Source organism: Arvicola amphibius, chromosome 8 (genome assembly GCF_903992535.2).
Source record: "Arvicola amphibius chromosome 8, mArvAmp1.2, whole genome shotgun sequence".
Classification (NCBI taxonomy): domain Eukaryota; kingdom Metazoa; phylum Chordata; class Mammalia; order Rodentia; family Cricetidae; genus Arvicola; species Arvicola amphibius.
This window is the reverse complement of record NC_052054.1, coordinates 37,980,938-38,008,436: the sequence shown is the minus strand read 5'-3', so window position 1 is coordinate 38,008,436 and position 27,499 is coordinate 37,980,938. Positions and strand designations below refer to the sequence as shown.

Here is a 27,499-nt window from a genome sequence, read left to right as displayed (position 1 = left end):
AGCAAGAAAAGGTTGTCCACTCTCTCCATATCTATCCAATATAGAACTTGCAGTCTTAGCTAGATCAATAAGACAACTGAAGATATGAAGAGGATGCAAATAAGGGAAGAAGTCATCGTATCTTTATTTGTAGAGGATGTGATAGTATACATAAGTGAACCTAAGGATTCCACCAGCAAACCTCTAGAGCTCACAAACAGTTTCAGAAAAGTTGCTAGTTATAGAATTAACTCACAAAGATCAACTACTGGGACTTCCTGTATACACATGATGAAGGGACTGAGAAAGAAATCCGGAAAACGACACCCTTCACAATAGCCTCAAACAAAATAAATATATTAGGGTAACTCTAACCAAACAAGGGAAAGACCTGTATTATAAAACTTTCTGGCATTGGAGAAAGAAATTGAAGAGGATAACAGAATCAAAATAATGACCCAGACATAAATCCACATGCATATGGATACTTGATTTTGAGAAAGTAAAAGACTGCACCTTCAGTAAATGGTTCTGGTCAAACTGGATGGCTGCATGGAGAAGAATGCAAAGAGGGCCTTATCTGAGCTGGGCGGTGGTGGCGCACGCCTTTAATCCCAGCACTCGGGAGGCAGAGGCAGGCGGATCTCTGAGTTCGAGGCCAGCCTGGTCTACAAGAGCTAGTTCCAGGACAGGCTCCAAAGCCACAGAGAAACCCTGTCTCGAAAAACCAAAAAAAAAAAAAAAAGAGGGCCTTATCTATAACCCCACACTAAACAACTCCAAATGGATTGAAGACCTCAACATAAAGCCAGATGCACTGAAACTGATAGAAGAGAAAGTGGGGAATAGCCTTGGACTCGTTGACAAAGGAAAAGACTTTCTGAACAAAACATTGTTAGCCTAGGCACTAATCAACAATTAATAAATAGGACCTTATGAAACTGAAAGTCTTCTGTAATTCAAAGGACACTGTCAGTCAGGCAATGTGCCAGCCAACAGCATGGAAAAAGGGTGTTTTGTTTTTACCAACTACACATCTGATAGGGGAGTAATATCCAAAATATGTAAAGAACTCAAAACACTAGGTTTCATGAAAACAACACAATTTAAAAATGGAGAATAGATCTAAACAATTCTCAATAGAAGAATCTTAAATGACTGAGAAACACTTAAAAAAATCCAGGTGGTGGCGGCACACACTTTTAATATATACTTAAAGCTTGGTATGATGGCACTACCTTTAATTTCAGCACTCAAGAGGCAGAGGCAGGTGGATCTCTGTGAATTCAAGGTGATTTCCATGATAGCCAGGACTATACAGAGAAACCCTGTGTCAAAGAGTTCAACATCTTTAGTAATCAGTGAAATGCAAACTTAAAGTACTTAGAGATTTCATCTTACACTTATCAGAATGGTTAAATAAAACAAATGATTGGGAAATTTCTTATTTTAAGTGGCTTTTTTTGTTTGTTTATTTAGTTTTTATTTTTATTTTTAGACCAGTTCTTACCATGTTACTGTGACTGGTTTGAAACTTGCTATGTAAAACAGGCTAGCTTAAAGCTTACAGAAAGCCACCTGCCTCTTCTTCTCAAGCCTGGGATTAAGAACATTACCACCATAGCAAGGTTTAAGTATATATTTTTATATTTAAATACCAAAAAATTTTATCACCTATCCAAAAATTAAGATAAAAAGATATGATAGGCAGTATCTTTGTCCTACCCATTCACTTCCTTGGCAGTAAGTATTTCAAGCAGTGACTTTGTAGTTTTTCAGAGAACTCTTTTGTATTTCTTTTAAAAGGAACAAAATAAATGGAATTTATATCATGTATGCATGGATTTTTTGTTTGTCTTTTCAAGACAGAGCTTCTCTGGGAACCCACTCTGTAGATCAGTCTGGCCCCTAACTCACAAAGATCTGTCTGTCTCTGCCTCCAGAGTTCTGGGATTAAAGGCATGCGCCACTACTGCCCAGCAATTTTTTTCTTAAAAGATTGGCTTAGGTTTTACTCTGACTGGCAAGACTGAAATTGGGGGCAGGCCAGAAGGCTGTACACCCAGGGAAGAGTTGATATACAAACAAGTCTAAGGCAATCTTGATGGAGGAGGGCCACCTGTCTATGTGTTACTTTTATTGGTTAATAAGGAAACTGCCTTGACCCTTTGATAGGACAAAAAATTAGGTAGGCGGAGTAGACAGAACAGAATGCTGTGAAGAAGGCAGTGAGGCAGACACTTTAGGCAGTCACCATGCCTCTCCTCTCCGAGACAGACGCAGGTTAAGATCTCTCTTGGTAAGACACCACCTCGTGATGCTACACAGATTACTAAATATGGGTTAAAACAAGATGTAAGAGTTAGCCAATAAGAGGCTAGAGCTAATGGGCCAAACAGTGTTTAAATGAATATAGTTTCCGTGTAATTATTTTGGGTAAACCTAGCCGGGTGGCGAGAAGGGGCTAGGCGGGAAGGGGCTAGCTGGGTGGCGGGAAGCAGCCAGCCACTTCTATCTTACTACAGAGTGGCGCCCAACGTGGGGCTTTTTTACTACACAATCTAGTAGTAGAATTCCTTCTTCCTTGGGGACCTCACCCTTGTCTCCTTAAAAACCTCAACTTATTGGACAAGGCCCATTCACATTCTAGAGTGATCATCTTTTGTAAAGTTGAGTGATTTAAACAATAACCATATCTTTTAGAAAATTACCTTCACAGCAAATAGAGGATAGTGTTTGACCCAAAACTGAATGTTGTGACCAAGTCAAACAATAGCATAACCACTGCACCCTTGCACATGAGAATATATCAATATCCATATTTATTTATAATTGCAGTATTAACATTGCAGAATACACAGGCACAGACATATATACTTCATAGCCTTGTCTTGTGACAACATTGTATTTTTGAAGGAGAATTCTGAAAGAAATACATTTTTAAACTATATAAAAACTGGGGCTGGAGAGATGGCTCAGTAATTAAGAGCACTTGAATGCTCTTGAAAGAAACCCAGGTTTAGTTGTCAGCTCCCACATGACCACTAACAACTGTCTGTAACAACAGTATCAGAGGATCCAACACTCTTTTCTGGCTTCCATGGATTGTACACACATATGCTACATAGACATATAAATGTACAGGCAAAATACCCATACACATAAATAAGAATAAATAAATGTAAATGTGTTTTATATGTATGTGTGTACACATACATATACACTGGCAATATTGGTTTTAGGAGAAAGACACAGTTGCTATGAGAAGGGATATAGTAGCTTCCTAACAGAGTTGATGGTGGTTGCTATTTACATTACATAAAGCAGTAGTTCTTAACTTGGGGAGTTGAATGACCCTTTCACTCGACTCACCTAAGATCCCTAGCAAACATAGATATTTACATTGTGGTTCATAACAGTAGCAAAATTAGTTATGAAGTAGCAACGAAAATAATGTTATGGTTGGGGGTCACCACAACATGAGGAACTGTATTAAAGGGCCAAAGCATTAGGAAGGTTGAGAATCACTGACATAAAGGCTGCCAAAGGCTGAAAAGAAAAAAATTCATATCACAAATCACAAATAACCAACCCATGAAAAGAATGACTCCCACCAGAAAGAAAACACTCAAACATGTTCAACCTCAAAGAAATGCCCACTAAGTAGGATGAAGTTTAAATATTTCAATATCATTTAAAATTTAAAAAGTTATTTATTAATGTTGTGTGTTAACAGGGGGCACATACACCTTGGGAACAGGTGGGGGTCAGTGTGCAGGGGCCCTGAGGAAGAACGATTCCCTTCTATTATGTGGGTCCTGGGGATTGAACTCAGTTTATCAGATTTGGTGGCAGGCTTCTTAATCACTGAGCCATCTATGTAGCCCACATAAACTCATTTTTAAAAGAGGAAAAAGTGGTGGGAAACTTAGAAACCAAAATGCCAGTGTCAGTCTTTCTAAATCAGCTTGGTAGGATCAATCTGGAGCTGTAAAAGCATGTCCTTGGGCTTAGTGATCCCTTCCTGGGCTCTAATCTTGAGAAAATAACTTGAAAGATATAGACTGTGCAATTTTCCTAACAGCGTTACTTATATAATGAAAGAAATCCCTAAGCTAACATCCTGACAATGTAGAGATGTGGGTTAGATATAACTCATTAATTTTAATTCAGTGTAGTCATTAAAGATGTATACAAAGAGTAGTAATGTGGTAAACATGGTATTATGTAATGTTACATATAATGCAGTTATGTCTTGGCTCCCATTACAAATGAAACCTTATGTTACCCAAGTAAACATATGGGCAAGAGCAGATAAGGAGGTGGGAGCCTAAAGCAATTTGATCAGAACAAAGGTAGGGATTTTATTTGTTTTTCGCTTATCATCTTGTGAAAGTATTGATACAATCAAAGCTTCTTTAAGAAGTAATGATAAATTGACATTCTTCCAGTTGCTTCAAACTGGAATTGTTTTATTTATAATTATAAGAGATTTTAAGAACCATGTGGTCATCCTCCCTGTTGCCCCATGCCCTGCTATAGTGAATATCAATAAAGAACTTAGTGTTTGTGACTAGTCCATGCAGGGTGGATACTGCAGGTTGTGGCATTGACAGTGTCCCCCCTTCCTCTGCTGAGCAACTAGACATTTCTTTGTTGATCATAGCCAGAGATAAGCTTCAGAAATTTCTGTCCTAAATAGAAAGAGGAAGCAAGGGACATGTGCCACAAATGATAGGTCTCCTTCCAGTGTTGTTCCTGATAACTGCTTGTTCCTGTTGTCAGAAGCATTTTATAAAAATTGTATATAATGTACCAATGTACCTTGCACTAAGGAAAGGCTCCTTGAACTATAGTTTGTCTCTGTTCCCAGCAAAAGCCTCAGGTCAACAGGGTTTGTGTGTGTGTGTGTGTGTGTGTGTGTGTGTGTGTGTGTGTGTGTGTGTGTGTGTGTGTGTGTTTTTGTCGGTGAGTATGTAGCCCATAAATGAAAGTTGGTGCAGAAGAAACAATTGGTATAGCATTGCATTGGGGTTTTCCATTTTCTGTCCCATCTCTTGATCTTTCTTTCAGTTTGAGACAGTTTCAGTAGTGGTTAGTGCCTGTGGGCTTTTGCTTTGTTTGTGGGTTCTTGTTTTCTGATTTTGGAAGCCACTCACAAAGATAGCCTTGACAGTGGGGAATTTCCTACTTAGTGAAACAATTGGCCAAGCAGGAAAACGGCTGTTGCAGGTACTCAAGGCGCTCTTGATGCCTGCCAGGAACGTGGACTTGGTGTTAACATGTATCACGAACATGTTTTCCAGGGTGGATCACTTGTACACCTTCTTTGTTCAATGGTCTCCTGATGTCTATGGGAAAGACGCCAAGGAGCAAGGCTTTGTGGTGGTAGAGAAAGAAGAACTGAACATGATCGACAATTTCTTCAGTGAGCCGACCACCAAGAGCTGGGAGGTAAACACCTGGGTAGGAAATAGGCTGTCATGACCCCTAAAATGCCAACCACGAACAAAATGTTCTTGTGTTCAGATTTCAAAAACTATGAATAGCTGATACTATTCTTATTCTTTATTTATTTTTTCTAACCATTTAAAATACGTTTTTGAAACTTGGTCTCCTGTGTCATAAAAAATGGATGATAAGCTTGATTTGATTGACGGTTACAGTTTCCCAACCCTGAGTTCCCTTTATCCAATTATCATGTATCAAGTATATCTTGTGGGGCAGGGCATGGTATTATAAAGACGGATAAGTTAGGTCTCTATTTGTAATAAGCTTTCAGAACTGAGATGGCAGATGAGGGAACAAAGAGAAATATGTCTGTCGCTCCTTCCTCCTTTAAGCCTGTTTTTCGAGTTATGGATCTCTCTGAGGTCTGGTCCTTTAACTTCATCCTATTCTGTACCTATCTGGGACCCTTCAAAGTGTTTCTATCCTTCTATATTAGGGAGATAGTGAATGACTTCAGGGACGTCCCCACTATCAGTTATCAGAGCATATGCATTGCTTAGTGGTTCTTCCATCTATCCTACCCATCTAGACTGTTCCATTCCTGGAAGGTGTATCCTCACACTTGTTCTAATCATAGCTGGTCAAGCATTGGCACAGAAAACCAAAAGAAGGCAGGGTACCACATACCTGGTGTCCTGCTTCTCCACAGGCAAAGACTGAAGGGTCACTTGAGTTCAAGAGTTTGAGCTCAACCTAAGCAGCATATCTAGGGCTCATCTTAAAAGACAAAACATCTAAAGCCTCAAACCAAGGAGAATGGTAGCAAGATAGATGGATGATACTGAGTTCATCTGGGTCTTCCCAGACTCATAACTGGAACTCTTTCCCTTTTCTGACCTTTTGCCCTTCTCCCTAAGCTTCCTTGCCTGCATTAGCATCCATGCATCCCATAGTATGACCTGCCTTTCACATTATAAAGAAGAAGGAATTGGACAACTTTACTTTCTGATACTCCCTCTCCTGCATTTTCATTTATCAATTACATTCTTAGCTTCTGACTCAGGGGGGAAAGGCTCTTTTCCTCTCCAAGGCTGACTTCGGTTTTATCAGTCACAGCTGTCTCTCTTATGTGTCTTTAAAGGCTTTCTCCTTCCTGACTGGTTCCTTATCTTTTACCAGGATAAGATGTTTCCTTGTTTTTTTAAGGAAGAGATATTTCATCTCTTTTAATATCACTGTGTGTGTATGAGTGTGTGAGTGTGTGAGAAACACCCCGTCCCTCAGCTTCATGGTTGTGAAGGAGAATTGTGGACTCCCATAAGGTAAAAGGTTTTTAATCTTAAGAATATACAGAATAACTCATAATCCTCCAAAACTTTTGTTTCTGCTCCCATGTTTGTATCTTAGTGGTGTCCAAGCCACAAACCCAGGTGTAACACTAGATCCTTCTCTTCTGTCATCTTGACTAGGCAGCTCACCTCCAATCAGAATCGTGTCAACTCTGGTTTTAAATGCTGCAGGGCCGTCCACCGCTCTCCTGAGCCAACCCCTTCTTATCCAGTCAAAATTTCTGTAACTCGTTTGGACTATCGTCCCTACCCACCTCCTGCCTTTCCTCACCCTTATTCAAGATCTTCAAACATACTCTATGTCTTCATTTTATGAAGTGTGTGCCTCTTGTAAAACAAAACAAACAAACAAAAAACCTTGAAAAGTAGAATACAGAAAGTTTTAAAAACCTAATAGTGCTTGTCCCTTTCATACATTTGTTTAGACTTTATTTTCTGTTTTGTTTGGGGGCTTTGTAACTGTTGAGGGGATGGGTCCTCCTTTTCATTCAGCAAAAGTATTATGTTCTATGTAGTTTGTATGTGGCTTTTCCTACCTGGCATAATATAAGAATTGTTTTAAGTCTTGATGACCCTCAGTGTTAATGGTTGCCTTTGTTTGTTGTTTTAGATAGGTCTAGGCAGGCCTGGAGCTTGCTCTGATCAGCCTGGCCTCAAACTCAAGATCTTCTGCTTCAGGCTTTCAAGTGCTGTAATTACAGATCCAATCCATGCGTCACCATCCTCCAACTAGTTCCTAGTAGTTTTATATCTGTTATAATTTATTTAAGTTCCCCACTTGAATCATGATGTTGTTTCAATCATTACACAAGAATTAACACAGAAATGAGAAAATATACCTTAACTAGTTAGATAATTTCCTGGATGTGAAATTATGAGCTGTAAGGAAAATAGATTTCTAATGCTCCTGAGTTTTATGTGTCACCAATTTAACTTGCCAGCAGTGTGAGGGATTTCCCACATTGTCTCTCCCAGCAAAAAGGATTGTCAATAGTATTCCTTTTTCTTTTTCCTAAACATGCATGCTGAATTTTAAAGTTATCCTATGTTGTCCTATAATTTAATTTTCATTTAATTGACTATTGCTGAGCCAAAAATGAACATACTTATGCACAAGTTAGGCACTTGTGAGTTTCTTGCCTCTTCTCATTTTTATATCCTGTTTCCCTAGAGCAGTGGTTCTCAACCTTCGTAATGCTGCAACCCTTTAATACAGATCCTCATTTGTGGTGACCCCCAACCATAAAATTATTTCATTGATACTTCATAACTATAATTTTGGTACTGTTATGAATTGCAAATATCTGATATGCAACCCCCGAAGGTTGAGAACCACTGCTCTAGTGGGACCTTAACAGTTCTCTCTACCATTGAGTTCTTGTGATGAAAGAGAATTTTTTCTCTGTTTCACAGCTATTCCTTCATGTTCCATTTGTCTTTTATTTTTTTGTGGCTTTTATGTTTTCCTAGGTTTCCTTTTAATATAGAGGTAGTCCTGTCGTTGATTTTTTAAGTATATATGAAGTATGTATGATAGGTAGTACTTTTAGTAATAGTTTTTCGCATCACTATTGAGTAATTTCTGAGATTTCCTTCATCATATTAATAGGTCTTAAGTATGTATTTGAATGTACTGTCTATCTTACTTAACATTTCAAATACACAAGTGCATCCATACACTCTCAGGCTTGAAGCTCACTGTACCATGCCCCCATCCTTCCACCCCCATGGCCTATAGGAATTGTTAACCACATTGCCCATCACTGGAATAACCACTTGGGAATACCAGGTACTATCTCTCTCTCTCTCTCTCTCTCTCTCTCTCTCTCTCTCTCTCTCTCTCTCTCTCTCTCTCTCTCTCTCTCTCTCTGGGGGCCAGGTGACAATGGATGATATAGGCTCACAGGTATGCACTTGTGTGCATGTCTTTGTGCACGCTTGAGGAGGTCGGAGGAGGCTACCACGTGCCACGTTCTATCACTCTTTACTGTATGCCTTGGCGACAGGGTCTCTCACTGAATGTTAAGCTGACTGAACACTGCAGTCCTCCTGTTTCCACCCTCCAGAGTGCTGCAGTAGCAGGCCGTCTTTGCAAGCGTTGGGATCCGGATTCATATTTTGGTGTTTGCACAGGAAGCACATTATACACAAAGCCACATCTGCAGCCCTCTAGATTCTTAAAAGGTTGAATCTTAGACCTTTACCTCTGGGTCCTTTGTTTTCGTAAGCCTATAGGAAGAATGTTAGCACCAACATAAATAAGAAAAACAGCTAGGTTTTAGAACTACTCTCTTGTATGGCAAGATCCCTTCTAGAAATTACAGTTCTTCACTTTTCCTGATCTTAACCCCCTTTCTCATCTCTTCTTCAGCTGGTGTTTGTTCTTCAGCCATCATGAACTTAGAGCCCATGTCTGTGCTCTTGCTGCACCCTGCACCTGGGATATCTCTCCACACCCCACCCTTCTCACAGATGGACCCACCCTCTCCCTTGTGAATAAGCTTTCTCTGGACATACCAGGTGTCCTCAACCTCCTTTGAGCCTCAAGAGCTTTCAGCTTCTTTCTTGCATGTGATGGCATTTGTTTGTTTACAGTTTCATCTTCTATCCCTCATCCGTAGACACTAGGAGCTGCTTTGTGTCCCTGTGCCTGGCAAAGCACCTGGCACTCCCCAGAACAAGGAAGCACCTAATAAATGCTGGCACTCCTACCGCATCCAGGAAACGCTCAATTAATGCGATCTATCATGAAATGCCAGGCACCGAAAAAGTTGCTTCTCCTGGGTACAGAATCCAAGTGCTTCTGCCCTAGGCTGTGATGTGTCCGCATGGAGGGTTGGTCCTGGCTGATAGGTCATGTCCACTCATCTGCCAGAGTGCAATTTCTAACCTACCCCAGGACCCTGGGACTGAAAGTCCCCAACAGTGTGGAAGAGTATCAGAAAGGTGGGTGAAAACAGATCTGTTGCAGATCTGCATTTCTTCCCTAGCCTGCCATCTGATCTGAGGAACAAAGGAGGACCGCGTAGGTTTACCAGTCACTAAGATGCAGTCTACAGTGTAAAAGCATAAACTGTGCATTGCTACCTGTTTTGTCAAACTGCACATAAGATGGCATCGTTCACAGCCTCCTGTAAATCAGATGTTTTCCCACTCTTTCAAGTCACTCATGCCAACAAACTCTAAAAGTAACATTAAAAAAAAAAAACACAACAACGATGCCTTGGAGTGAGCCTGTCTACCTATGTTAAAATCTCCTTTTGTTTATAAGATTCAAACTGATACTGGGAACCTATGTTTAAAATGGAGGTTTAGCTGTAAGGAAGAAGCTGAATGGGAACCCTGAAGAGACAGGGTGAGCACAGCTTAGTTACCTCCCCTGAGGGCATAAGGATGAAGAGTTTGTTTGGGAAAAGAGGAAGGGAAAAAAAAAAACAACCCTGGAACAATGGGGTTTTATTGTACTGTTGGGACAAGGGTTTCAGAGGTGAAAGTGTCATTTTACATACTCCGCTCTGCCTGACAGGAAGTGTGCCTGCTCTAAATCCTAATTTGGGTGTGTTCCTGTAGAAACATCGAACCCCCTCCTGAGGGAAACAGAAACTCAGTCGTGCAGGAAGCTAGCTAGATACAGAAAACAGTGTAGCTCAGCCCAGCAGCCAGCGGCTGGTGTGCGGGCAGCCAGTGAAAGACCTGTTCCTCTCTCGAGTGGCCACAGTCTTCTCTCCCAGCACAATGAGAGGCAGAAGACTGCCCCTGGACATTCAGATTTTTTATTGTGCCAGACCTGACCAAGAGCCTTTTGTGAAGGTAGGTGGGACTGTGTCCCGCATCGGGTGGCTAGGTGCTCTGTCACAGCCGTGTGTCTTGAAATCCTTCTAGTTAGAAAGCATTGCGCTGGCGTCTCACCCAGAGCACGTTGTTTGATTTGCTGTGGAGGTTTTTGCCCCCTCTTTCTGAAATCCAAAATCCGTCCTTGACTCTCTTCATTCTACAGCCTTGTTGTGTGCTGTTAAGAATTTGGAGAGTTTGGAAATAGAAACAAAACAAAGTGCTTTGTTTAATATGTTTAAAATGTCAGATGTGTGATTCTTTGAAAGTGTTTTTATATCCTCTCCATCAGAAGATAGGAGAATTCATAAGTGTATTTTCCTACCCAAAATCTGGCGAAAAGATGAATAATTTGTACATGTCATTCTTCATTTTGAAAGCCAAACAATGCATTATTTAACAACTTTGACTAGATGTAAATTAGATGTCTTTTCTCTGTAATAACAGCTGTCACTACTAGTTAGTGTACCTGGGCATTTTAGAGAACCAGTTAGTTACCTCTTAAATGTTTCAGAATCACACACACAGTGATGTACTGAGACGCTAAGAGGGACCAGTGTTTTTAAGGTAAGGACGTTGGTAGTTCATAAGCCTGAATGTATTAAATAAGAGATGTGTGTAATACAGTGTCTTTCAATTTAGATGGGAAATGTTGGATCATTGTGAATTGTGTAGAAAAAATCATAACCTAGCTGTAATTAGAGTAAAGCTTCCCCTGCCCCTGCTCCCAGTCTCCCATTTGCTTCTGGTGGCTGCCGTCATTCATTATTTCTATTAGACTTGGTTGCTATGTACACAACCAGGAAGCCTGATTAAAAACTTATCTTTATTGCTCCAAACTCCCTATTTATAGACTTGGTGAGGGACCTCTGATTATTTCCTTTGCAACTGAAATGTGAACACACAGGCTAAAAGAGCCTGACCTGCGTGTTTTCAAGGCTGTCAGTTGTGTGTGGAGTTACTCGGTTCTGAGCAGGCAACAGCATGAGAAAAAGTGTAAGGCTGGTGACTTGAAGTCATGCATACTAAATGCTCAGCTGTCGTGGGTTAAATTCTGCATTTGTTCTGCGCTTGAAAATTAGTCATTTCCCCAAAGCCCTCTTCTGTTTGTCTCCTGCTCCCCAAAACTCCACCTTTACAGTCAGCTGTGTGCCGGGCTAGTTTAGAGGAAAGCCATCTCGTCTAAGTCAACTGTGTGCCGGGCTAGTTTAGGGGAACGCATATCTCGTCTTTACAGTCAGCTGTGTGCCGGGCTAGTTTGGGAGAAAGCGCATTTCATCTGCTCCATTGGGTCGTTGTTTGGTCCTCACCTTAGATCATCACTGTTGAAGAGGCAAAACGGAGGAAGAGCACTTGCAGCTACTACGAGGAGGAGGAGGAAGAAGAAGAGGGACTGCCTATCCTGCAGCCCCACAGCGCACTCCTGGAGAACATGCACATCGAGCAGGTGGGTTTTCCACAGACAGAGCCCTGAGGTCTTCCTGCTCTTAAAAAGTGTCCCTTGCCCATGGTCACCAGTGAAACAGCCAGGTGAGCAAGCGGAGGGGCAGAGCATAGGTAACAACCCTTCTCCACTTAGGAAAAGTCCCAGTGGCCTTCCCCCTGACCTTCCTGAGAATGTGGGGAGCTCACATGACCTTGACATCCTCCTTCCAAACCTGAAAAGATGGCCATTTCTGTTCCCCCTGCCCCGCATGCTTTTAACCCAGCACTCAAGAGGCAGAGGCAGGTGGATCTCTGAGAATTCAAGGATAGGCACCAAAGATAAAGAGAAACCCTGTCAAGAAAGGAAGGAAGGAAGGAAGGAAGGAAGGAAGGAAGGAAGGAAGGAAGGAAGGAAGGAAGGAAGGAAGGAAGGAAAGAAGAGAAGGCCATTTCTTAACATAAAAAAAGGGAAGAGATCTCCCATATAGTCCTAATGCACCTACAAAAGGATCCAACTTTATCCTAGCTAGTATATGTGGCTTTAATTTATTGGGATTAATAAAAAAAATAAAACACATGAATGTTCTTGCTTTGTGGTGGACAGAGCACCTGCCTCTAGGAAAGATCTTCCTTTCTTTAGAATTACCTGTATGTGCTTAAAATGTCTGCTACTTGAATTTTGTGAAATTTTATGTGCTTAGTAAGCTGAATATGAGAGTCTCTGACTTTTTTCACCAGTTAGCTAGGAATTTGAATGTCTGAAAGCTTAAAGACTCAAACCAGGGGAACCTAGAGACTTGGTCAGGCAGTTATAGAGGTGGGCTTCATGCTGCCACTGGCGCTGACTTCTAACACTCAAATACATTGTGTTTTATAACTGCTTTGATAATGTTTCTTGGAGCAATACCTTTTACTAGTATTTATGGCAGCTAAGTTTAAGCTAAAGATAAACATGAAAGATGCCGAAGCAAGATGGACAAAGTCCCTCTGAACTCTCATGGAAAACGCGTGCTTTTCCTTAATCTATGGGACACTGTAGCAACTTTAAACCTATGCAAACTTAGGACAACTGAAAAGAGGGAAAATGATAAAGGCCAGGTTGGATTACAGAGGAAAGAATATGTCTAGTTAATACTCTTTTGGTCAGCTTGATTGGTGGGAATCTTCAAGTGTATAGTCATGCACTAATAGGGACACTTTGTTCTGTGATCCACTACATAATCATCAGGTGACAATGTAGCTTGGCTGGTTTGTGTAAGAAATTTCTGTGACATTCAAATGGCCACAAATTTGCCTAAGAAGATGTTTCTACGCGTATGTATCTTATCAGTGAGAAACACAGGCCTGCATGATGACATTGGAATCCCACAATCAGGCTCTGAGCGAGTACAGCATCTCCTGGGCAGCATCCTGGCCAAGGGAAACACTGTCCAGATTTCCCTTCTCTTTCTTAGCCAGTGGTTGCCAGGGCAAAAATAGGTCAAGATGCAAGTACATGATTCTTTAATTGGAGCCACAGGCCCTTATTTAATGCACTGGTTCATGGCTGATTAGTGGTTGTCTCTTTGTATTTCCTTCCTTGGATTGGCAGCTGGCCCGACGCCTTCCAGCCAGGGTACAAGGCTATCCATGGAGACTGGCCTACAGCACATTAGAGCATGGAACAAGCTTGAAAACTCTCTACAGGAAATCAGCATCCCTAGACAGCCCTGTTCTACTGGTCATCAAGGACATGGATAACCAGGTGAAGCTTGCTCCTCTCACACAGAACATGGGTGTTGTTTGGAAATGGGGTTGCACGTAGCTCAGACTGTATAACCTGCAGTGCGTTTGAACTTGTGACTCTCCTCCCTCTACCTACTGAGTGCTAAGATTATTAGTGTGTGCTACCACAACTGGCTATATGGTGCTAGGGATCAAGACCAAGGCCACATTTGTGCCAGACAACTCTGCTACCTGAACTATATCCCAACTTGTAAAGGTGTTTCAATGATAAATTTTAAGAATATCCAGCAGGCTGGGTAGTCGTGTATCCCTTTAATCCTAGCACCCGGGAAGCAGAGGCAGGAGGATCTTTGTTGGTTTGAAACTAGCCTGGTCTACAGAGTATTCCAGGACAGCCATAGAGAAACCCTGTCTCGGGAAAAATAAAATGAAAAGAAACAGTAGAGAAACTACTATAGCAACTCCCATGCTCAGGCTAAATGGGTTTTGCCATTCTTGCTTTATGTCCGTCTCTTCTTGCTTTTCTTCGTCGATGTAGTTTGAAATTCTAATCTAAAGAAAATGGAGTAATTATATTCTAAGGAATCTTCTCCCTGCACTGTCCATGGAGTAGAAAACAGTAACTTACAGCAGTTTAAAGCTGGAAGTTAGGGACAGTCGAGTATATAGTTGCAAAGACAATCCCAGTGACATACCAGAGATTTTCCCAAGGGTCTTAAGTAGTGCCCATTGATGCTGCCTCCTGAATGGGGGAATAGTCATTCATCTGTGTAATAGTTCTGGGGTCCAGTGATTCAGCAGCCGTGGGAAATCCTTTCCTGATAGTACTCTCACCTGTGTGGTGGGTACCCTTTGATGAGCTGTTCGATCTAGGTAGTGCCCTATCCATTCTACACCATTGCCTGTTCCGTCTAATCAGCTTACATTGCCCATGGAATATTGCAGACTGCTTTCATTTACTGCTCAATCAGGCTGTTATATTGCAAAGTCATGAACTAATTAATCCATCTAGTCAGGTTATGGCTAGTCAGCGCCTGTTATATACAAGGCAACTCAATTTGGATATTGTTCCTTCAAGCTTCTTGGAATAAAATTGTTTGGAAATTTGGATATGAGGAAGTCATAGAATATTTTTATATGTATACGGAGATATCTTGGGGATGGGATCACAATTGCTTCATAGTGACACACAGAGAGTTTTCATAATTTTGTTCATGAGATAGGTTCTCAGTACATATTTTTCTACTTATGGTATCATGTTGGTACTCAGAAAATTTGGGGTTTGGGAAGTTTTCAGATTGGTGTTGCTCAACCTGTATTGTTCATAGAGGATCTTACCTGTGAAGCACAACTCTCTATCCTGTCAACTTTCCTCCCTGAATAAGGTCTATAACTGAGATGCTTTTAAGAGAAATATATATAACCATGTGACCTACTTCTAATCCTAAATTTTGGGAGGCAGAGGCAAGTGAATCACTGTGAGTTCGAGTCAAGGCCAGCCTGGTTTGCAAAGTGAATTCCAGGCCAACCAGGATAACACAGTGAGATCCAGTCAAAAAGAAAGAGAGAGAGAGAGAGAGAGAGAGAGAGAGAGAGAGAGAGAGAGAGAGAGAGAGAGAGAGAGAGAGAGAGAGAGAGAGAGAGAGATAAGGATTATGGTCCTGGTGAGGTTACTTTATGGCTTTATTGCAATAATAATTATGGAAAGGAGAGGAACTGTTACTATTTTTATTTTTACTATTACTAGATTATGGTTGGTAACATCTTATTGAATAATGGGTAGAAGTAAGATGAAAGTTGAAATAATACCACAAAGTATTTACAGTGAAAGTCACATAGAAAGTTATGAAATGGTTAAAAAATTAGGTGCTCTGTCTCAGATAAAGTATGACTAGACACGCAAATCAACTACAAAAATATGCATTCGTTTCCTGTCTGTTTAGCAGTAATAATTAAACTTGAAGAATAAGAGGGTCACATTGAGAAGGTATCAGCGAGGCACAGTTTCGCCAAGCTCTCCACCAGTAGTGATCTAACAGAGGCCTGAGGCTGAAGCTTAGCCATTGTCAGGGAGTAGAGCAGCGGCTCCCAACCTTCCTATCACTGCTGTCCTTTAATACAGTTCCTCATGTTGTGGGGGCCCCCGACAGTAAAATCATTTTATTGCTATTTCATAACTGTGATTTTGGTACTGTTGTAAATCATAAGTGTCTGATATGTAACCCCTGTAGGGGTCACAACCCACAAGCTGCCTATCACTAGAGTAGCGTCTTGCATATCTTGGGTTCTGAAGATGCTTGAGCTGTTGAGGGTACTTGGACATTAGCTGTGCCTATTCCAGCTCCTCCACCATGGGATTTAAGATGGCTTTGCTGTTTATAGGAATATGACAGAGATATTAGAAGCCAATATTACACATGCAGAATGAGAGAGAGGAGCTGTACAGAATCTGCAAAAGAACCATGACTGGTGGGGGTCATAAAAAACAACAACCCTTTAAAGTCTCTGGAAATTCTCCTAAAGGCATGCAGCAAATGAAGAAATGTTTATTCAAGAAAATCTAATAAATCTCAGTAATAACAATGAAATTCTTTGGCACTTGAGACACAACCCACTTCCCATCCTTCCAACAACCCCAGCTCAAGCCTCAAGTTTTACTCTGGACCTGTGTGGCACAGGAGTTGGGGTTCCCTCTTCTCTTAGCTGCCAGTCATCTGTCCCTTCCAGGGGCAGGTGCCCAGCACTTCATCTACTCCTCCCAAGTTGTGTTCTAGAGATGAAAATGCAGATAAGTATGGCCTAGAGGTAGAAGGCCCTTTCCCCAGCCCAGCCTTTCCTCCGGGTAGGTGCTTTGTCAGAGAGATGGCAGGTTGTGAATACCGGATGCTCCATTGTTCTTGGTTCAACACTTAATGCACATTGTCTGAGACAAGCCAAGGCCAGACCTGCACTTGGCTAACAGAGCAAAAATGTTTTTCTGGGAAAGCGGGCAGATGTATAGCTGAGGCTCCTGTTCAGTGGCTTAGGGACTTGTTCCAGGAGGAAAGGGCGGCCGTAGGACACAGAGCCCTTACACCCTCCCCACAGAGCTGGCTCGCACCTTTAGATGAGTAAGGAAGTTCAAGGCCGAGGGTATTCCCACCAGTGATTACATTTGGCTCTAACCATTGAGAGTGTTTTCCACAAGACAATAAGCTGCAGCGTTGAGTCTCTAGCTTACCAGAAAGAATCTGGAAAAGAGCTAAGCGGAATTTTTCTGGGGTTGGTGATCACTTCACAGACTCACTGAGAGCACCATCTCTGCAGTCAAACCAAACTATCTGGGAATTTATGATACATAGAATCGTTAGAACAGCAGATCGTTAGCAATTAATAAAGCATGGCTTATGCTATCAGCATTAGCAGGGCAAAAAAAAGTCATGCCTATAATGCAGTATTTCACCATCCCACTATTTATGATACTGTTGTTACCCATATTGTACCCATGTAGATTACAAACCCAAAGCAAACTGTTGAGTAGCCAGGCAGGAAGTATAGGTAGGGCAACCAGACTAGGAAAATTCTGGGAAGAGGAAAGGCAGGGATGTAGTCACCAGCCAGAAGCAAGGGAGGCAAGATGAGAATACCTTACTGAGAAAAGGTACCAAGGCACATAGCTAGACATATACAAGAATTATGGGTTAATTTAAGTTGTAAGAGCTAGTTAATAAAAAGCCTGGCTAATAGGCCAAACAGTTTATAATTTTAAAAAAAAACTTTATTTTTTTATATGTTAATGGAGTTGAGAGTCAGACCTGTGTAACAGGTTTGCTATCGCAGCTACTCTTAGGACAGATAAAAATCCTATCTCAAAATAAAAAGGAAAAATAAAGGTTCAAGTGGTGGGGCTGGGACCACAGTTCCGTGGCAGAGTCCTTTCCTAGCATGTGTGAGACTCTGAGTTCAATCCTTAGCACCACAAAAAAAAAAAAAAAAAAAAAACAGAGCTGAAGAAAAAGGGCAATTAGATATCTTTATTATCTTTATTATATTAACCTTCACCCTATCGTTTCCAATTCTTTAGTTGTATAGATTCTTTTTTTCTGTTATTGCTAGATGTATTGCATTTTCATTATGTACAAATATAATTATATACAAATTCTTATGTTCTTTTTCTACTAAATAAATTAATAGAACGAATAGCATAGATATTTGTTTAAATAGTCTCTGAGAAAACGCCCAGGCATAGCCCTGGAATTACTTGGCCCCTGGTTATTAAGTAGACTTCCATCATCACGGAAAACCTTTTCGCTGAGAAATGTCATTTAGAATTGTATGGAGGGCTGGAGAGTGTGGACAGCGTCTGCTATCAATCCCGCTGAGAGGAGCCCATTTCCTACCTGTTTCCTTCTTGTTATATTTCAGGACTGTGTTTTAAAAATCGGCACGTCCCTATTGCATTCCAATTCCTTTAGTAAAAAAAGAAAAAATACTTGTTTATGTTTTATTACAAAATATATTTTATTTTTCTTTTTTTTTTAGCAGTTGAGAAAATTTGGGAGTAGGAAGTATGACAATCTTTGTTTAGAATTAGAAATCGCTAATGTTTAGCATTTCAAATAGAACTAGCGAAGAAGAGGGCATACAGTGATTTTGATCCAATTAGAGTATTGTTTTTAAAAAAAAGGGAAAATTTTTTTTAAAAATCTCTATTAAAGCAATATTTTTTAGGTAGGCTCTGGAGCGGAAGATACATGAATTGCTGAGTCACACACACATACACACACGCGTATATATATTACCTCTCCTAGCTCTCACCCATATACACTGATTAGGATGGAAACAGATGGACAGAAAGCTGAGGGAGGGCCTGACCATATTCTGTAACATGACTCTTGTACTCCAAATAAGAAATAGGAGAATTATTGTTGTAAACACATCATATTTAAAGTCAAGATGTGGTTTTGTTTTGTCTTTTATTAAAAGTCACTTCAGACTAAGCATATTAATCTGTCATATTTAAGCACTTCTATCACTCATCATTGCAAACTGAGTAGGAGGAAAGTTCATTTTCTTTGGGGAAATGTCCAGCCTTGATCTCACACATAAAACACATAAGAAAGCCAGACATGATGACTCATGCCTATAAGTCCAAGATGCTAAAGCAAGAAAATGCTAGTGGCCAACCTAGCTACTGCAGCGAGTTCCAAGCTAGCCTATCCTGTAGTATAAGACCCTGTCTCAAGAAACAAAAGCTGATACAAATGCAAAGCTAAGTCATTCTAGAGATGTGACTGTGTCCTGTCAAGCACACATTTCCACATAAAACACGTCTTTTGGTTGTTCTTCGTATTTGGCTTCTGTGGCCTTTTAACCACTGAATTGTTGGCCTTTAATGAATAACTTTTCTGAGCTTCTTTGATGGATTTTCCATGTACCAGGAAGCCTGACCACATGGGTTCCAGTTAGAGCTGGGGATATTGTGCTAATTGCTTTGTTTGATGCTTTTTGCCCCCACTTAAAAGTTCTAATTTAGTAATAACCTTTGCTGAACATGTTATAAGATCTCAGAACAATAGTGTGTCAAAATATTTCAGAAAGTCTCTCTATGGGAATTTAGTTTTGGAAATAACTAACTCTTTTGTTTCCTTTCAATAGATATTTGGGGCATATGCAACTCATCCCTTTAAGTTCAGTGACCACTATTACGGCACAGGCGAGACGTTTCTCTACACCTTCAGTCCTAATTTCAAGGTAGCTGGATGAATGGCATCCATGAATGGTCCATGTTTGTTGTCAGCAGTCAGGGCAGATGAGGTGCCTAGACACAGGGATAGCGCGGGTGGGGTGCCCAGACACTGGGATAGTGCGGGTGGGGTGCCCAGACACTGGGATAGCAGCTGCCCTGGAAACTCACCTGCACCCTTTGCTCTGGGCCTTGTTCTTCATGACTGTCACACATGCAGACTGCTCAGAGACCCAGCCTTAGGAGTGCCTCAGTCTGAGATGCAGGAAGAGACTGAAGGTCACAGCCAACATATTGTGGACTGGTCTTTAGTATTTCATAATCATTGGTGAATTCACTGTGGTAATTCTGCCAAGTGCTTCCTTAGTCTAAGGTGTGTTTCCCTCTATGTAGTGTGACTGTTCAAGATGTCGTCTCTGCTAATTTCCATATTGAAATGTCTGTTGCTGTTTTGTGTTTCTGCCCCTAGGTCTTTAAGTGGAGTGGAGAAAATTCATATTTTATCAATGGAGATATAAGTTCTTTAGAGCTTGGTGGTGGAGGGTAAGATTCTTGTTATTTTGCTGTGGGAGGTTCTGTTTTGACTCAGCCAGTCTATTTGCTTAGATTAATTAGGACACAGGACACTGAGGATCAAGATCAATGACTTATTAATGTTGCTGGGAGACTTATACTATTTGTCCTTTCGGAGAGACCTGTCTATTCAACTTGCTTTTGTTTGGTGAGAAGTTTAGAGTTCTGTCTGTCATGGACTAAAGGAAGGGACACCTGGCAAAGGAAGACAGAAAGATGCCGGGTACGGGGAGTCAGTGTAGTGACTTTCTTCTTTAACCTCGTTACAGGGGACGGTTTGGTCTATGGCTAGATGCCGACTTATACCATGGACGCAGCAACTCTTGCAGCACTTTTAATAATGATATTCTCTCCAAAAAAGAAGACTTCATAGTTCAGGACCTAGAGGTATGGACATTTGAGTGAAGTGTAGGCTGCCTTAAAATGTAATATTAAAAAGACTGGGCTAGATTAGCCCGATTACTGGAAGACGAGCCCCAGCCCTGGCTGCCTCATCCCACAACAACGCTTTCTTTCTGCCACCGTCTCAGAGCATGCTAACAATGCAGAAAGATTCCGACAGGTACCTGCGGAGGGCAGATGCTGAGGACAGAAACCTGAAGTCCAGATGGTAAAAGACTTTGTACATCCACTGCTTTCAGATCCACACCATGAGAAATCAGAGTGTTTAGAGACGTATGAGTTGAACGCGATTTTTATTTTTGGTAACTGTGAAAAAAAAAAGATACTGTGGAAATATATACCTGCCTTGTGTATTTATCAACATAATTTACCAAATGTATAGTTATCGTTTGCTATGGAAAGCTGAATCTGATTTAGAAAAACAATGCAAGGACGTGGCACTTAAAGGGAATATCTGATTTTTTTAACTATTTTATTTATTATTTCTAGTATATTGTCTGAAATATGTTGGCATTTTTTTCTTCTCAGTGTGTCAAATACTGAAATAAAGATATATGTACCTTTTGTGCTTGTATTTGGGAAACAAGTCTCCTTTGATTTGTATAGTTTGATGCTCATTTTTTTTTGCCCTGATTATTTAGGGTGAGATAGTCTTAATGTCTTAAGACTATGTATCTCTCTATATATGAACTTTCCTAAGTTCATTACCAATGTTCATTGTTCTGACTATTATAGACCAGCTTTTCGGTTAGTTTTTAAAGAACACTTTGACACCCTAAGCATTTGTGTGAAATAGAGTATGGCATCTCTCATAGTTGTGAGTTGGTGTCTATGAAAATAGGAACCTTTATGAATGTGGACATACAACAAATCCTGAAAAGAGAATGTGTTGCTTCTTACGAAATTGTGTATTAATAACAGTCACTTAGTTTCTTAGTTTTCTCTTTGTTTTTTTTTATATATAGTTTTTTTTCCAGGTGTTTACATGAATGAGGAGCCCTCTGTTTTAAAGGGGAGTGTTTAATTTCTTCATTTTTGATGTTGGATGAAAATATCAATTTGGACCAATTTTTTTGGTTTCTAGAATTCTATTGGAGAAAAAAACAATAAAGAATTGTGTTTATATCACAACTGAAAGAAAAAAGAAAATCTATTTTTTAAAGTAGAAACTCATTTTCACATTGTAAACCATCTTTTATTTTAAGCAGTAGGAGATAAAGTCATTAACCTTGTTGATTGCCACCCTTTTATGAAAGCCAAAGACTACTAATGGGAAAAAATTAATAATCGCCAAAGCTGAAAAGTAGTCTATCACAAATTACTTCCCCAGTGATGACTGAAAGGAAAATTAGCTCACCATGTTTACATATCTGTTTACGTTCAAAATATGTTCTTTAAATTTTTCTTCCATTTTAGACTCCCTGTAAAGAAACAGAATGTTCAGTGGCCTCTGCCAGGTCATCAGTTGTTCTGCTCACTGCCATTCCATGCTCGTTTAAACGAATGCTCTAAAATTTTAAACCTGTAGACCAGGCACACTTTACACCCATGTTCTCCCATTGAGGACTCTCAGTTAAATACACAGAATTTGAACATGGTCTGCTCATGCACAAGAGTTGGTGAGATCCCAGGAATAGCTTGTGGTGATTACATTCACCATTTATGCCATTTGTAACCATATGCTGTTAATGAACAAGATGGTCATTTTGCCTATAGGTCACTCTTACCTAGTTTAGTCCATGACACTATACTCGTGAGAGCCTATCCAGATGCTGTATTCTCTATTTAAAACAGTATTGTCTGAGCAGGAATGTGTGATCCTTCATTATGGATATCAACTACATGTAATGCAGTGCTATTCCAATGTTTTCAAATAAAGGAATTTATGCATTCAGTGTGAACTTATTTTCTAATGATTCATTCATTGATTATTTATTTGGTACAGCCCTACCTGAGAGACATGACAGGATTCATTGCTAGACACTGCAACAAAACACGTCACCCTATTTTTTTTATATATATCCAGCCCTGTAAGAATTGTGTATAGACTATCTCATAGTCTATTGAGCATGCAATGACCTAAGGATTAAAACAGTGTACATACTTTACTTAAAAATACTTCGGTCTGCAGCTGGAGAGATGGCTCTGTGGTTGACAGAGCTTCTTGCTGCAGACCTGAGTCAATTCCCAGCATCCACGTCGGGTAGTTCACAACTGCCTGTAAGTCCAGTGTCAGGGCTACTGTATTCCTCCACGGGCAGCTGCACTCATGTGTGAATGTACACATGTACACTACTCACAGCCTCATCCTCACAAACATGCACTTAAAAATAGCGAGAAAAATAGCTTTAAAAACTGCTGCATTATTAATTATCTGGGCTGTTGGGTAAAGGGTCTCTATAGCCCTTTTGCCACAGATTTGCCACAAACCTTCCATTTGTGAAGAATTGCAGTGGGTCCAAGGTACAGTGCATTGAAGTATGATGCATGCTTGTTTAGGGTTTGTATATTGGGCAGAAGGGGGGAAAATAACCAACAGTAAACTGCACTCAATGCATATTTTCACTGGAAAATACCTGTGTTTCATTTCCTGTCACTCCTTTCAGTTTTCTCATCAGTTTGTGGAAACTACTCTATTTACAGTTAGTGGAGACAGCTCTCTTGGCTTTATAATAATGCATTTAGTCATTTTCATAATCTAGCATCCCATATGTAGACACCTCTTTATTTTCATACCTGTTCCATCCTGCTTACTGATTTCCATTAGGGATCCTTTACCACGTTCTACCGTATAGCTCTACAGATGAAGACTCCAAGCAGTCTTTATTTCCTCATAATTTCTCAAGTCACAGGTGCATTTGCAAAATCTTAGGTGAGGACTAAGTGTGATGGTTCATGCCTTTAGTCCAAGTACACAGGAGGCAGAAACAGGCCAGCCTGATCTACATAGCAGGTTCCACACCAGCCAGGGCTACATAGTGAGACCCTCTTCAGCAAACAAAAAGTCGGTGAGAGAAAGCCAAGGGTACTTACATAAGATTCAAAATAAGGCAGCACACCCACCTTTTGTATAACTGTCAGAACTGCCTTCAACACCTCCTGTTAATCAGAACTCTTCCATTTGGGGAACTCTTACCCACATTCTCTTACCCCCTTGCATGTGAACTTGATCCATGATGGCCTCCTAACAGATAGTTTTGTTACTGAGAAAAGTAACCTTCATAATTCATAGGAAACTCTAAGACCATCTTTTACCTTCCATTCTAAGGTCTCTGGTGATTAAGAATAAAGCAGGCAAATCCTTGCTGCTTTGGCCAATGATGACATCAATTTGCTTCTTGATGTATTCTTTCATCTTCTGTGTCAACACTGTTCAGTGGACCATTCTACAGTAATGGAGATGTACCACAAATTCCATTACCGTTTGTTTATTTACTCATTTGTGTATATTTGTACAAAATTATGAGTTTCCTTATGCCATTTTACAAACACATGTATTTTGCTCATATGTGCCTTCCATTTTCTCTCACTCACTCTGTTTCCTCCAACCAGTATCCTTCATTTCCCAAATAGTTCCCCTTCTGCTTTCATGCTGTGTGTGTGCACACATGCATGTGTGAGTGAGCACACAAGCTTATCTAAATAGCACGTATGGGGAAACATGCATTGATTGTCTTATTTTGCTAACATAATGCTATCTACTTTCATCTTTTCATGCAAGAACACAGTTCCTCTTTATGACTAAATAACATGCTGTATGTGGACCACTTTTTAAATCCATTCTTCACAGAAGAAAAGATAATGACATGAAGATCGAAAGAATAGTATAAAGAATCAGTATAACAAAGAGTTGGTTCTTTGGAAAGATAAACAAGGTTGGCATATCCCTAGCCCTAACTTAACCAAGAAAAGACAGAAGTACCAAGTTGATGAACATAAAAAGATGCATGTCATCATAGTTACTAAGGAAATACAGAGGATCTTTAGAGATTATTTTTGACAATTCGTATTCCAAGAAATAGAAGATATAGAAAATGAGTAGAAGTTTGTTCTTGAAACATATGATTTACCAAAAATGAATGAAGACGAGACAAACAAGCAAACCTACAATGGTAAAGTTGAATAGCCACATGTGACCTGTGGCTACCACAGTTAATTGCACGGCTTTAGACGAGGATGTTAACATTAAAATTTAATGATGTTTGAATTCGTCATGAGAAAATATTTTAGTTCCTCACACTTTTATGTGTTTCTATTATTATGGCTCCTAGTAGTTTGGTACCCAAGGTTTTGGTGTATCTCCCACTACCTAGATAGTCAGTTCATTAGAAGACTAGAGAGCAGGTTTCAGGAAGTCTTTATATCCTGAAGAAAGTAGGTTTTTATAGAACTATTGATCCCTATTTCAAACCAAAGGCAATTAACCCCCCCACCCAATGCCCCTTGTCTCAGTTTTCCTTCTATTACCATCACACGCTTTTGTCCTGTATATGTGTTGCTTTTATTGGTTAATGAATAAAAAAGCTTTTTTGGGTCTATGACAGGGCAGAAGAGAGCAAGGAGGGAATTCCAAGCAGAGATAGAGGAGAAAAGAAGGCCGAGTCAGGGAGATGCCATGTAGCTGCTGAGAAAAGGACACGCTGGAACCTTACACCACTAGGCCACAGCCTCATGGCAATACACAAATTGATAGAAGTGGGTTAATTTAAGATGTAAGAGTTAGTTAATAAGAAGCCTAAGCTAATAGGCCAAACAGTAGTGTAATTAATATAGTTTCTGTGTGATTATTCGGGTCTGGGCGTCCAGGAACAAATGAGCAGCCTCTGTTTATGCCACTGCTCATGCCAGCTTTGTAGGATTCTGTAGTCTTGACCAGGCATAGAGCCACAATTCCTGATAGAGTCAGGAGGGGACACAAAACAGAACGAAAAAACTTAGTTCTTACACAGAATTAAAGGTTCAGTTTCAGAACTACCAAGAATAATGAAGCACTCAGAAGGCCCTACATAGTGCTATTTAATGCCCAGTCATCCTTAAAAATTAGCCAGCCTGCATTCTCCCCAGCCACATGTATAGCTTTCAATATCAGCTCTTACGTGAATTGAAATGAAGGGTGATAAAGCACTATAAGAGAGGCCATGAGGTGCATAGTCTACCACAATTACTCTTCTAAATGGACATCAGTATTAAACCAATTCCTAATCCCTTACTGTTATGTCCATAGATTAATACGTTTCTCAACCCCCATCAGAGAAGCTTCTATTTGAAGTCGATGTTTTTTTAACTCAGAAACCCACAGCTGGACAAGGTACAGAAAAAAGGGACTGCCAAATGTTCAGAACTAAATGAAGACAAACTGCATACCTTCCACGGCTCGGGATCATTGTGGGAGTGGGGGCAGAAAAGGCCTAAGAGAGCCATGGGTAATGGATGATTGCAAGGAAACTGTCTTTCAGACACAGCTGGGTCACTTTACATATGAGCTGAGCAGCTATGACAGCATGCATAAGACCCTGTACAAGCCCAAGCCAAACCAAATCCCAGGGGAGCTGGGCACAGGTACCACTCCCAGGTATGAAGTTATTGGCTGTTGTTAGCTGCCGGGAAACTGAGTCTGTTTTCTCTAAGGGTGTAGTTTCTGGTAACTTGGCCACGGTTCAGTGGAAGAGCACACACCCAAGAATATTTGGACAGCACAAATGCTCTTAGGAGTTTAAAAAAAAAAAGACACCATGTTGGATGGATGTGGATGAGGACTGGATCTGGAGAGTTTGGAGGGGTAAATATGATCACAAGGCATTGTGCAAAATCCTTAAAAAATAAAAAAACCTAAATTTATAAAAGTTGAATCTGATGCATCTGTGTACATATGTACAACATGATTTTGCATACATGTTAGGTAAAATGCATAAAAGACAGTTCTAAGGCCTCAGAGAGTCAGGATTTGGGCAGCGATTATACACTTCCAAAAGTGCTACCTGGGAACGGGTCAGAAGAGGGCCATTCAAATGAAGATCAGACTGTCTGATTTTGTACTTTCGTGCTGCAATTGGGAGGAAACCAAAAATTTGTGATTATCCTGTTCTATCTCTCTGTGACTTATCAAGGAAAATTTTGGACAAAAACAATTAAAAAAATGTTACAAGCGATATTTTATCATGACACAAATGACATAGGCAAAGTTATGCAGTGTCTGGTAAATGAGTGATAAATGTTAGTTGGGTCTTGAGATTTCCAAATACTAGTAAAAGTCACTTAAACTCTTCCTGCTTTAGTTCCATCATCTATAAAATGAAACTAATAGTACCAACCACAAGCAAGCGTTCTGAAAGTAAGTGGGCCAGAGCCAGGTGCAGTTGAGGGTCTCTACATCTGGAATCCCCACTGCTCTGGGAAAGAAAGCTGAAAGATCCTGCAAGCTCAGGAAATTGAGATCAGTCAATGAGCATAGCACAATGCTGCTGCAAAAATTAAAATGAAATGTCTTATTTTGAAGAGCAATCGACTACATATGCAACCATGGTTCCAGATGTTTATGTTGTCTAGTAACATTGTGACCATCCTAGTTTGGATAAATATGTGCTGTGGTGGTGGTGTTCCCATAATAACATGTTTCTTAGAGCACGTGCTTTTCTTAAAGGACCCATAACTGCAATATATTTTACTTCTTAGAGTCATATTCTTTCCCTTACTCTTCAACCTTGTTTCTTAGATTCATTCATATTAGTGTAAATATATTTCATCTTTATATCCATATGTAGATTTAATATTCCTCTGGATGGACATGCTGTTCTTTCTCCTCTCTGTGTACCAAGTTGCTTACAGTTTTGTGCGTTTTTGGAATTTGTGAGTGTTTGGCTCCATAAATAGGTGCAGTGTTTTGCAAAATGACTGCATCATTACCATACCCATCAGAGTCTCTCATTCTTCCTCTGACACGGGTAGACCTCAGTTTCAAGGGTGTATAATTATCTTGTGTAATAAGAATTTCCCTAATTACAATTAAAAAGAGCATCTTTTAAGTTTTTTCTTTCTTTTC

At 40.3% G+C, this 27,499-nt stretch overlaps 1 protein-coding gene across 4 annotated transcripts in view; it reads left to right on the top strand.

The window, feature by feature from the left end:
- Window positions 1–22,361, top strand: part of Ncoa7 (nuclear receptor coactivator 7) — a 141,466-nt gene extending 119,105 nt beyond the window's left edge. For 3 of the 4 annotated variants that reach the window (XM_038339134.2, XM_038339136.2, XM_038339135.2), the window contains exons 11-16: window positions 5,286–5,433; window positions 11,926–12,057; window positions 13,627–13,779; window positions 19,398–19,493; window positions 19,955–20,028; window positions 20,328–22,361. In XM_038339134.2, coding sequence (XP_038195062.1) covers window positions 5,286–5,433; window positions 11,926–12,057; window positions 13,627–13,779; window positions 19,398–19,493; window positions 19,955–20,028; window positions 20,328–20,463 — 739 coding nt within the window. In that variant the 3' untranslated portion in view covers window positions 20,464–22,361. Of the gene's footprint in view, window positions 1–5,285; window positions 5,434–10,354; window positions 10,590–11,925; window positions 12,058–13,626; window positions 13,780–19,397; window positions 19,494–19,954; window positions 20,029–20,327 lie in introns of those variants that run through there. The other variant, XM_038339137.1, reaches the window with a different exon arrangement.
- The last annotated feature ends 5,138 nt before the right edge of the window (window positions 22,362–27,499 follow it).